At 43.7% G+C, this 12,945-nt stretch overlaps 1 protein-coding gene across 1 annotated transcript in view; it reads right to left on the reverse strand.

Annotated features, from left to right (window-relative positions):
• Positions 1-855: 855 nt before the first annotated feature.
• Positions 856-12,945, reverse strand: part of LOC145498733 (bridge-like lipid transfer protein family member 1) — a 68,921-nt gene continuing 56,831 nt past the window's right edge. Inside the window, exons 53-65 of the mRNA XM_081478659.1 lie at positions 11,776-12,489; positions 9,953-11,136; positions 9,396-9,606; positions 8,634-8,779; positions 7,783-7,941; positions 6,643-6,850; positions 6,003-6,160; positions 5,434-5,610; positions 4,775-5,062; positions 3,975-4,313; positions 3,009-3,357; positions 2,734-2,906; positions 856-2,075 (exon numbers count right to left, since the gene is read on the reverse strand). Of these exons, the coding sequence (XP_081334785.1) occupies positions 1,720-2,075; positions 2,734-2,906; positions 3,009-3,357; positions 3,975-4,313; positions 4,775-5,062; positions 5,434-5,610; positions 6,003-6,160; positions 6,643-6,850; positions 7,783-7,941; positions 8,634-8,779; positions 9,396-9,606; positions 9,953-11,136; positions 11,776-12,489 (4,462 nt within the window). The 3' untranslated portion in view covers positions 856-1,719. The remainder of the gene's footprint in view (positions 2,076-2,733; positions 2,907-3,008; positions 3,358-3,974; positions 4,314-4,774; positions 5,063-5,433; positions 5,611-6,002; positions 6,161-6,642; positions 6,851-7,782; positions 7,942-8,633; positions 8,780-9,395; positions 9,607-9,952; positions 11,137-11,775; positions 12,490-12,945) is intronic.

A 12,945-nucleotide genomic window follows, 5' to 3' on the forward strand; every position in this document is an offset into this window, starting at 1 on the left:
ACGAAACTCAAACGATAAACTCTATGGCGAAATCCTTGCAAGCGTGCGGTAAGAGGAGGGAGACTTTGAAGTTCTAAAACGCTGCTATATCCAAATATATCTAGCTGGTTTTTTACTATGTTATGTAAAAGCTATCGATCTTCAACATATGTAAAATTTAGAGTGGAGTAATGTGGAGTACTCGTGAAAGAAGCAGCGCATCACGGCTTGGTCATGATAAGCGGGACATACCTGCATTCGACACTGTCTTACTTCACTCAAATTTGGGTAGCCTACGACGAAGTTACTTAAGCATCATTACAACAGACATAAACGTATTGACTTTTAGGTCTAAAGCATCAAAAAGGCTTTTGAAAATACACCACTGGTGGCTCAAAATAAAGAAAGAAAAGTTGATTTCCGGTTCGTCGAGAGGAGATTTTTGGCAGCCATTAATCTCACCACAAGCGCGGAAGGAGCGCTCGTGCCAGTCTTTCTCCGCATCACACATTGGACCAAGAGCGGACTGCCCGTTACACCGCCCGGCCTTTTTCCGCCCTGCTATTAACACTCCGCAAAACAAAACAAAAAATTGCTGTTCTGTATGCACGTTTTGGAGTTTCTCAAAATTATGCTGAAAATTCGTTTGCTCGCTCTTTCGTTCGTCCGTTCGTTCGATCGGTCGGTCGTTCGGTCGTTCGGTCGGTTGTTCGCTCGTTCGTTCGTTCTTTCGCTCGTTCGTCCGTCCGTTTGGTAGTTCGTTAGTAAGTCAGTTAGCAGTACTCTAGCTTGTCGCTTCAGGTTTTGGTTAGGACAAAAGGGCTCCGAGAACGTCGGTTTACTTTAGAAAACAAAGATAGCATTCAACCAGCCTTGATTCTTATTCTCAGCAGCTGTTTTCAGTTTATTATCAACCAACATAAAACTTCTGGGAACTGAGCACAGTCATAAGATACCTTAAGTTCGCAATATCAGACATCATTAAAAATATTCCAAAATTATAGTACTCGTGTTTTAAAACCTTTAGTCTCAAGCTCAAAAAACAGTAATATAATTCACGAACTCGCCACTAGTCTGCAGAATTCAAAAGCGTACATTTATCTCTCTAATGAAAAAGTTCAAAATTGAAATATATAAATAGCCCCCAAAATATTTACACCGACATTATTTCTGTAATTGGTAATAATTCCAAGCCGACTAAAATGCGGCCGATTGTGGCTTAAGCCTACTTATAACACCAAGAAGTGAAATGTTTAATTACGTTTTGGCAGAAAATTAAATCTTTGGGGTGTTAACAAACCTACGGAAAAAGGGGTAAAGTATAAGCATTGATAAACTTCCTGCACGAAAAGCTCTGATTAGCAACTTAATTTGCTTTCCACTACGTGGGTTTTTGATATTCGCGACCAGAAACTTGCTTAATTTATGGGGAACTTGAAGAAAAATTCAAAAATAATTCGATAACATAAAAAGAGAAATGAAAAAACTCGTCCGTCAAATGATACAAATACAACAGTGTTAGAGACAAAAAGTCGGGTGCTTTGCATTTTTGTAAAAAAAAGCAACAGCTGCAAGCATAAATGAAACATGTCAGAATACAAAACTAAATAAGGCTTAAAAAGAATAAATTAGTCTCACTTCTGCAATCACGATTAGATCATCATGATTATCGCATCATGACTATCACAATTCAATTATCACTGAGTCCATGGTTATAATTATTACTGAAAAGACGGTGAATTAATTTTCGTCGCCTAGGTATGACGCGCTCTCCTGCATTCCCGCCAAAAGTCTGTCAACCAAAAGCGACAAAAACGCGTCCATTGGGTCCATGGCCCCACGCTGAGCCCACTTCGGAATGGTCAACTGCGCATGCGAGAAACCGAGCTTCTGAAGAACCCAGTCAATGTTAACTGGGTCCATGTTCTTCCCAGCCCAAGACAAGAAACGAACTCGAGGCTCTAGTTTCCAGTGCTTGCTCCGGAACTGACGTATCCTCTTGGCTTCCGGTTTGGGAGCTTTCTCTCTGTCTTCTTTTTCAGTCATGCGCTCTTTGCGGACACGCGAGGGTGGAGACATCCCCCGCGGAATGGAACCTAGGAGATACAAAACAAAACTGTGTTGAAAACATTCGCCACATGCACGTTAAGGTACACGTCTCTAACAACTGGCCACCCAGTAGGCCATTTTACAATTGTGTGCTTTGTTACCTGGCCTATGAATGCAAGCGAGCCTGGAGGTGACCTTGCTTTGATAAAGACCTGAGACCTCTCTGCTTTTCTCCTTTAAATGCCAACTACTTAGCATAAGAACAACTTGATTTACACAACAAAAGCAGTGAGTTCTGTATCAAAACAAGGTCACCTGCAGCCTCGCTGCCATTCAAAGGCCAGGGGCCTGTTTCTCGAAGGTCCCGAAAAGTTTTCGTACCCGGAAAGCCGTAGCAAAATCTCATACCGTATGATTACAGAGCTGTTTTATTCATGTATTCTTCATATGAACAGAGGTTCCCTTCATACAAGAAGTTTCAGGCGTATACACTTCTTCGTTTTTAGATACTGATGAACTAAAAATGGCTTTACGGACCCGAAAGGTTTCCGGGACTTTCGAGAAACGGGCCCCCAGTCACTGAACAGAGAACTGTAAAATGGTCTAGGAGCACACACCGTGTGAACCATGTACAGGTACAGACAAAATTAAAAACTACGTACTTCAACGCAATAAACAGGAGTAAATATTTCTTTAGACACGCACCTGAAGAGGTGGTCTCGTTCTCTTTTATGTACGTCTGTACCACGTCATGTAAGAAGAATAAAAGGCCCACATCTACCGTAACACAAAGCCCATCATCAAAGGTTGAGGTCAGGGTTGTCTCCACTACATGTGGGCTTGCCGGTGTCACAGGCAGCGGCGTGACTGACGGAGCACTGGTAACGCAAGGAACACATCTTTAAGTCAAAAGGACTGTTTTTATTTGACAGAAGTTACTGCCGAAAACTACTTAACTGTGTTCAGCTTAGCTTTCTTACCTCTTTTTCTTACAGACCCAATTGGATGCGATTGAAGTCATCGGCATATCGTGTTCAGATCGGAATTCCACCTCAAACTTTGGAATCGCGAAGATGGCCTCCGTCTCGTGCTCGTATCGGAAGCCGGCCGTGTAGCTCGATCTTCGTTCTTTCGACGTAGCTTTACCAGGGCCAGTCCCAGATTCCGGGCGATCACGAGGCTTATCGAAACTTGAGGGCGCGGTGGAATCGGTCGGGCTTATGTCCCCTCCGGTTGCACAGACGTAGTTAAGCCAATCTTGTACCGTGCTGCCCATAGACGGGGGGTTCCTCCTGCCGCGAGCAACCTTTTGAATGATTCCGACGTGTGCTGTGAAAAATGTAAACAATGACGTTTTCATTTACCAACAGTGATTAACACGTAATTTCTCCTGACAAAATCGATGCATTGTCTAGCAGACAAGTGAGGAGAATAACGTATTTCATCATCGCGCGTATTTCTGTATTTGCTTTGCGCGATGATTGTGAGAGCAAAGGCAGTCTCGATTCCGGGGGGATTACCACATAAAGAGGATGGAAGGGCTTGTAGGAAATTTTGAACAGAACTCCTTCGAGGTACCAAGATGCTGTTTTGTGGGCGTGGCTTGAAATGTTTCCCCACCCCACCCCCCCCCCACCCCTTAGACGCACCAATACGAAAACAACACATTAACTGACACTCTCATAATTTTTAAATGGTGATAAAGACGATTGTTTCGAATACCTTCCACTCGTGAAGTTGATTTCCAATATCTCCTTCATATTCTTTCGCGCTCAATACTCTAAAAAGTGCCGCAGAAACTCCCGTTATCGACCTTTTGAAGTTGAATACCCTAAGAGGAACCGAAACCGTTTTTTTTAACCCCTCAAAAGTACGACGAGCTCTCCCGTCCTTTTTATATGGAAGTCCCCCCCCCCCCTCCTCCTGGGGGATCTCGATTGACTTACCTGAGGAAGGCGACAGTTTCCCACTGACCGAGTCCTCCGTGCCATGACCGAGCCTAAGCGAGAGATCCTGCACGGCTTTGACACGCCTCACCTGACAACTCTTCTCAACAGTGCACACCTTACTAGTGAACGTCATGTAAGGTCTCTGAAGTGTGAACAAGACCCAAGACTGAGAGCGGAAGTTTACTCCATGGAAGCAAGCCAGAGAGACGGCTTTGCCATGCAGGGCCAGACTGCCTCCCAGTAGCACGCCTCTCTCTGGCAGGGGGCTGCTCAGGACACTCAACTTGAGGCTTCTAACGGCGTTCAACACTTTACCCCAGTGTTGATACTTCAGGCCTGTAAAAACGAAAAGAGAGAAAGGTGAATAGCTCTAACCGTTAATTTCAAAGAGCGATATATAACACCTACTTTAAATAAGGTTCCTTCTTTTTAACTGCAACTCATTCTAGCAGCTTCATTTATTTAAAATTTAGCAACTCTTTCATTAAGCGATTTCTTTTATTTTGAAACTGATTTTTCGCGATCTCAACTGAAACACCTAAACAATTTTTTAAAAATTTAGAGGGTGCCCGAAACTCGAAAAATATAAATTTTGCTAGAAATAGTCCTCTCAACTTCTATTAAAAATATCAATTCATTTACAAGCAGACTGACGATATTGCCTTACGTTCTCAAAACGAAAGGTCTAATGAAATATACCACAGTCAGTTAGGAGATTTAATAGTACTTCAAGCCTGGAACTAAAGTAATTCTTCTCTGCCACAACAGTGAATACAATATGAAACCACAACACTAACCGTCTTTGTTTCCTTCTTTGCCGGCGGCTGGCGATCCTGTGGAGACTGGTGAGGACAGTGATGACATCACATCGCCAGCTATGTACGTGATGTGAGGCCGCAGAGAGGAAAGTGCCCGGATGCTGTTTCTGTGTTGCTGGGCAACAAATTCTTGAATCTTTGCAATCATCTTAACCATGTCAGGGGTAGTGGAGCGACAAATCATGATCTTGAAATCATTCCACGCCAGGTCACCGTGCATGTAGATTTTAGCGTTAACTGGCTCACGCTCCTGTTCGAACAAATTATCTGCAAAAGAACGAAAAAAGACCCAGTTCATTTTAACACAAAATCAATAACAACGGGAAAACGTTTGTACAGTATCATGTGTAAATTATTGTAGAAATCAGTCAATTACAAGGAACTGTTCTGTTAGACGGCTGGCAGCCGGTCTTTTCTCTTCGGATCTAACGAATGATCATCCTCGAAGCGAACGCAAAAGGGTGGTCTCTATGGAAGAGAAGGTGTTACGGCATTTCGTGAGTGCCTCGGCAATGTCTTGTCCAAATCCTTTTTCGTCAGGCTAAAGTGTCTCGCATAATACTCTCTATTTCGAGAGGAAAACAGACTCCCAGTCAATGAAAATTCTGATCAAAGTACATGAGGTGAGAATAGCTTACCAGTAGAAGGGCTCGTCGTTTCTTGCAGCGTCCACTCATCGTGCAGGTCTGTCTTGAATGCAGACAGGTTTCCCATAAGTATACATGTTCCCATGTAATCAACACGCGCCTCAGCGTACCGCAGGCTCAAGTGGATCAGGTGCTGTGGATTACAGCCTCGCTCTTCGTTGATATCAGCTGGAAAAAATAAAACAAAAATAAAAACCGTGTCAGCGACACAGCCGCACGGTAAAGCAGTGGCGCGCAGATCAATTATTTGCCGAAGCCGAGTTGATCTGCGAGACACCGAAAAATCACGACATTTTGCGACAATCGAGTTCAGTAATTGTTTTATCACTCGATCACCAAGTTTGTTTTCATATTTAAATCCCTCTCTGACAGCTCAGGGGAGCGATCTGCCATTTCTCACACAAGAGGGTGGTTACAAATACACATGAATATTATTCAGTTTTCAGCAAAACACATTTAGACGGTCACACGCATGAGCAGTGGGCAGTTATTTGCAGGTCACGTGGTGCGCTCTCGGCCAATGAACAAGAAGAAATGCGCCGAATGATCATTTCTCGTACCTCGCATCTTGAGCTCTTGTATTTCAATATGTCCGCCAACAATCCCGCTTCGTGCTTCATAGATGGCCTGCCTGACACTGGCTGAACCCTTCAGTTCACGACGACCCGTGTTAGTGAGGGTCAAGTGGCACTGGGAACGAAGATCACTGGTGCTCCAGCTGAAAAAAAAGTACAGTTCAACCCCTATTAAACGGACACCCTCGAGGAAATAGATAGTGGCCGCTTAATGGAGGTACAAACAAAGCCCCTCATCAGGACTTTGATTACTGGCCGCCTAATAGGGGTGGTAGTTTAATAGGTGACCGCTTAATAGGAGTTCGACTGCAAAAACAACGGAAGAATAGTATTCTTAGACCAGCGACAGGCCAATTTCGATATATTAAAATTCTAAGTTCGATTCAAGGTTAAGAGGAATAGCATAAATGATTTTTTTCATGAACTTCGGTGCGAATTTTTTCGGTTTAGTCCACAAAGCGTCAGAGCGATGACAGAATAATTAAAATAATGTGAGTAAAGTGGAAGAAACCATCCATTTTATGCCTGGATCAATGAAAATTTTAATCAATAGCATAAATGAGATGAACAACAAAATGTGCACGCAAAAGAAATTAAGCTGTAAAAAGATGGAGCATGATCTTACAGTGTCTGTCCCATAACACTGCCCATATTTGTCGAAATGTCAAGTCGAGACAAATTCACAGCCACAACCACAAAAGTCTCCCACTTGGACCTAGTCCCTCCGAGACTGGACGAGGAGGAATGGCTCAGAGGTCCGTCAACTTCCGTTTCTGATGAGCCTTCAATGACTTTTAGATGCGGACGTTCAGGAATAGAGTGCTTCCTACCATCTGAAACGGGACATAGATTTTAATACCGTTTATTTGTCAAACTTTACAATGCGACTACACGAACCGGATCACTTGGAAAAGAGTTAACCAATCAGAACGTCACTTGAGTACAAAGGATAGTAATCTTTTTCTCAAATAAACCGATAACATTGAGCAACACGAACATAAAAACCCAACAAAGTGCGAGGTGTTGCGAACCTCTCAGGAAACTTTGCCATTTGTTGATTGGTTAGTTTCAATCCTAAATTTTGTACGCTTTTCAATAGTTTTGATATAGCTGTCGCAAAATGAGTTTTCAAGCTAAATTTTTCGAGCAAGATTTATAATTATGATAACTCGCCGTCAAGGACTGAATCTCTAAGAGTGTATGTAACACAGAGGAGTCGACAGTGTTATTGTTTTCACGCCAAACAGACCGTTGCTTGCCGTCATGAGAAGCTAGCAGTCTTAGGGTCGTTTCCATTCTCAGTTTACGTTGTGATTGGTCAGTTTTCTTCTAGGTGGCCTGGTTCGAGTAGTCGCACTGTAAAGAAGCTGCGTCGCAGAAGTGAAAAGCTAAGCCATAAATGTTTCAATTTTGTCACGTAATCCATCTCAAGCTTTACCATATCCCAGCCATCCTTGTCTCTTCTTATTTTGTTTTGTTTTTATTTACTCTTTCGTGTTTTTCTACCTTAGTATATAATTATTTTGGGATTTTCTTTCATTTTATGACAGACAATGTCACAGTCCCATCCATATTAAACATCACAAAGCCCAGGAGGGTTGGGAACTTATAGACCCTCCTTTGACCTCCTTTCTCCTTCCTGGGGAGGCCGATGATCGAGATCTTGAGAATCAGATGCAGGATGTTTAGTTGGCAAAGAAAATAGTTGTTACCTTTCAAGTTACCAAAAAGACAGAACAGAAACAAAAAAACACACGCTCCTCACCTGATACTGAAGACCGTCTTCTGGTGTTCGAAGGCGAGGCTACCGAGGGACTCAATAACCCATGCCGAGTCCCGCTCATGGTCATGGACCGGAAGAGACTGGGAGAGGTAGGAAGGAGGCCGAAGAAAGCACTGCTAGACGACGCCACTTTACGATGACCTGTTGAATTACAACAATACGAAATAATATATAGGTTTAGCCATGCCTAAAAGCGGAGCTCATGATTACAATCAGTTAATTTGACTTGAGCCTGCGATTCAATCGAAAACCAGTACCTGAGCAACGCTCAACTTCAAAAAGAAAACCACGTGACATCGATGGGCTCTAGACTGGAGCCTGCGATATGGTCACGTGATACTGGTCGATTTGACAGGTGTCAATAGGCGATTTGCAGGATGGCGTCATTTGACTATAACTACCAGAATCCTTCACTTTTTCTGTCTCTTACGCTGATTAGGGCAATTGCTATTTAAACCCCACTGGGAATTCAAAATTTAAACAATAAAGAAAAAACGAAAGGAATTCTGGTAGTTGTAGTCAAATGACGACAACGTGCAAATCTGCTATTGACCATAACATGGATGTTCAATATCAAAGATGTACGCTGTAAACCAAAGTTGCATGTACCGGTCTCGGAGCTCTACTATATATCAGTCAACATAAGGAGACAGGAGGCAAAGTCCACGATAACCTGCAACCCTTAACTTTGGGCCCAAAAGCGATCAAAATGTCTTTCATCGACCAGAGTGCAAAATCTATAGGTACCTCCAAATTTCTTCCTACTAACATTAAATCGACAACCGAGGTCATTTGGTTAGGGTTTGATAAAGGGATCTTTTCAAAGAACCAACCTGGTTTTGGCTTGCTCGCTGGTGATTTAACCGGAGTGGCAGGTACAGGATCATCGTGCGACTCGGACATGGACCGAAATAACGAAAGCTTGCGAAGCCCTGCCGGAGTCGGGACTGGTACTTCTTTCTCGTTAAGGGACGCAGATCTAAAAAAAAGACAAAACAAAACCACGTAAGTCTCGAACTAACGAGAAACGTTCAGATTTCGTCCGGCTCAATCTGAAGAAAAATGTTCACCAAATTACAAGCAATAACAGTGACAACATGTACAGTTGGCAACGTTTTGCATAGTTTAACTTTATGCTACAGCATTTTACTGCTGGTATTTGTGATTATTGTTCAACAAATAGGCCATTTCCGAATTACCTTAAGCCTCTTCCTCAAAGCGAGTCCCGGTGCCCATCCTTTCATATCAAATGGTTGTGCACCAGGCCTCGCTTTGATGGAGAGGCTTAGGTCAACTCGGAAAAGGGCTATTGCAACGATGCCTGTATGTGGTCTGGTCGTCCTTATGGTCATCCGTCCATAGCAGATGCCTTGTGATAAAAGCAGTTTGCTATATTTGGATTTGTCCTCAAAGAGAGGCATCTTGGAAAATTCCAAGTAAGGAAACCACCGTTGTGTATTTCCCGTAAATAGGGGACGCATTTTGAAAAATGAGCCGAATTGTTCAAGTTTGTTGTTTGGAACCTGTCTAGCGTAACGCAGTTAATTATTTCTACATATGTGGCTTTTTCACAGAAATGTTTCATCACATTTTACCTTCTTTTCGAATCCTCGCCCGTACTAGGAGAGGGCACTTCAGGGCTCATTTCTGATCCCGTCGCTGAGGTCTTTGTTGCGTACGAGCCCTCTTTTCCTAAGAACAACCGCTGAACAAGTCCTCTCTTGTACCACGCTTTCGGAAAGTCCAAGATCTCGTTCAGACGTCGCATGTCGTAGTTGAAGGTTGCCGAGCCGATGTCACAGATGCCTAGGCAAAAATCAAGGAAAAAATTTGTACTGAAGGTAAAACCGTTAACAATATCATAATCTGCAGCTGGACAAGGTTCTAGCGATTGTACACCGCGAGTAGTCCCTCTTTCGCTTAGTCCGCGCGAAATCCTGGGAGCGGTAAAGCACGCGCGTGGTTTTCTTTCGCTTCATACACGACGGACTAAGCGAAAGAGAGACTACCCGTAGTCTAAGCGATTGAGGTTCTGACGGTAAATTCAGACGGTTCACTATGTACGAGCCTCACCGAATCACAGCAAGTGCTTTTCATCTCGATCCTGAAAAGAGAATGTTGAAGGAAAATCATTTGGAACGATCGTGCTTACCAGAAACTTTGACAACAGTTGATGACCCAGTCCCCGTCCCGGCCAGAAGATCAGGCGATGGCGTCCTCGTTTTATCTTCCGTCACGCCACCCGCAGAACCAACTCGTCTGCGTGACAGATTGAACTTCACGAACTCTACGTTCAAGCTTAGCGAGTCTTTCTTCCCTGACAAGGGCTGAGAGGAGGCAAAGCGAAATCGAGGGCGGTTGTCTTCGGGGTTTTCTTCCTTATCTGGAGATGTGTTGCTGGGGGAGCGGCCCAAGCCTGTGTGCTGTTTCCCGTAAGGATGGAAGATACAGAACGAAAAGCGCGAGAGACAAACGGTGAAGCTGATTCCGCCGCTGTCAAAAGTCAGCGAGGACGGAGTCAGGGTGGTGTCTAGCTGGTCCATTCGGAGGAAGGAGTAGTCCCGAGAAGAGAGACGAGATGAAGGAGTCTGCACCAATGACTTGTTTGGGCTGGAGTTGGACGAAAAGACCACATCTAAAGCGGGAAGCCGTAGCATACACTCCACCCGAGACACAGGCAGGCAGCTGAAGCGAATATCAGACGGCTGCACTCGGATCACCACCACCACATCCACCGGGAATGAAGAATGCTCCGACATGGAAGATGACACGACGGAACCTCCTACCTCGCCTTCTGTGTCGCTGTCCTCACCCGAAGCTATTCCCCCGCCGTCCACCACCTCGTCTTCGCCTGGCACGCTGATTGGTTGAAGCGCTTGTTCTATGAAATCCAACAAACGTGGCTTTAAGACCATTTCCTGTGGCAATGCCTGGAACAACACCCACACATACAGCCCTGCTTTTTTGACGACTTTCCTGTGACAGGTATTGCTAGAGTTTAAATTATCCATGCCTGGCGTTCCCTGATCCGGCGTCTCGGGGTGAACGGTATTTGAAGACTCGCTATCCGTGGGGCCATCTTCCGCCCTTACTGTAGGAGTAGCCCCGCTCTGCACCGGGGGTGTCCCAGGGGGTCCAACGTTTTCAGAGTCGATGTTAGAGTGGTAGTTTACCCGGACATCCACAGCAGGCAGCAGTATCTTAGTGTCCTCGGGTTGAGAGGGTTTTTCTTGTGTGCTTTGTTTCTGTCGCTTCGGGCCCAGAGTAGTTTGAAACACAGGAGATGATAGTTTACCTCGAGTTGGATCAAATAACTGCAGGCGCTTGCCAGTGTTTCTGAATGGAAAAACAAAAGGTGTTACGATTTTTGCGTTGTGTTTAGCGTTTTTGTTTACAGTACACGAAACGGTAAAGCAGTCATTCGAGTCGTCAACAGCTCTTATCAGTGGCAGGAGGGACAATTTTATTCGCTGTAGAGTATTTTTGCTTTTTGACAAGTAAAGGCTGAGAAGGAGATTAGAGGTTTAACCATAGCACACCGACGAATGAAAGAGAAATCAGACAATCGAGTAATAACATAAAGTATAGGACCGAAACACATTCAAAGATCATTCGAAATGGTTAACGTTTCCTAGAACGTTTAAAATACGTCTCGTTAAAGAAGCTCACTGTTTGCGCATCTTGAAAACTTTAGCCTACATTTTCCAGGTTCGTCATTCGTAACCCGTGTTAATCTTCTTCATCATTAACCATCCTTGTTTCTTTATGGTTTATTATTATATCTTTGGTGTTTTTCTATCTTAGTAACCTATTATTTTCAGGTTTCCTTCAATTTAAAGGTAATTTTATACGCGGCCAAAATACTTTGATTGAGCTCCTCTAAGTGTTGTCAGTTTCAGCCTTTAGCTTCGGCTGACAACAATGATAACTTAATTATCCACGATATTTCAAAAAAATCTCCTTATTATTACTAACTTGGAGTCTGCATTTTCCTCCTTTTCTCCTTCATCTGCGGGATAAAACACGCACTTTCCGCTGTCAATAACAACAGCCACGTCCAACTCAAAATCAAGATTCTGTTGCTGCTGTTGTTGTTGTTGCTGCTGCTGTTGCATAGCAATGGACTTTTGAGACGCGCCGCTGTCATAATCGGACTCACTAGCGGTCCTGAAGGTCACTCTTGGTCCTGTCGTACCCTCCCCTTCCTGGTGCGACGGGCTGCGTAACGGCAACGGGTCTTCGTGATTCACTTTACTGGCGCTGATTCCGACGTTTAAGATATCTGGCAGGGACGGTGAACGTTTACCAAAAATTGCATTCCCCGTGCGGTCTTCGCATATAATCACTGGAGCATCACTTGTTAAATGTTTCCTTGATTTTTGCGGCGTCGATGAATTAGAACCCATCTCCACCATTTCACTCTCCATCTCCTCCACATCACTGCTCGCTTGGCGTCGTACTCGAGAACGCGTCCTGGATCCGTGGATTTTCTCTGACATGGCTTTCTTGCGGTGCAGATTGGCTCGGTCCGACTCCGTTATCTTCGGCAGTCCTGATCGGCCAGATCGAGAATGCCGCCGAAGTTTTTTGCGGACGTCTTTACGAAATTCGTTAAAGACCGCGCTCTCCAAATCTTGAAGCCGTCTTGTTTCTTGTTCCATGATGTACGATTCTACTGCGGTTTTCCTCCTGCAAAAAAAAAAAATGAAAACAAATTCTAAAAAATGTATCAAATTGTCGCCAATATTCAGCGATAATATCAGCTTCGTACTGAATTCCCTTGGCGATCGTTGATTTCGGGAAAAGATTCTGAAATATTGGCAAAATGTTTGGATAATCCGAAAATCTCAGGGAATTGCCAGAAAAAAAATAAAACTCGAAAAATTTAATATAAATCAGTGTATTTAAATTGGTACAAGAAATCGTACAAATGCGAGGGCAATTAAGGATTTACACTACGAGTAACATTTGAAAATTCTCTCAAATTTGCACGAGCCTCTGGCCAGTGAAATTTGAAAAACTTTAAACTTTGCAAATATTACGAGTAGTGTCAATCCTTTAAGTGCTCGACCTTTCATGCAGAGTGCAGAGAAAAAACTAATGATAAATTTACCTGCTCGTAGCCTATCACAATAAAGTAATTTT

The sequence above is a fragment of the Orbicella franksi genome, chromosome 9 (genome assembly GCF_964199315.1).
Source record: "Orbicella franksi chromosome 9, jaOrbFran1.1, whole genome shotgun sequence".
In the NCBI taxonomy this organism is placed as follows: domain Eukaryota; kingdom Metazoa; phylum Cnidaria; class Anthozoa; order Scleractinia; family Merulinidae; genus Orbicella; species Orbicella franksi.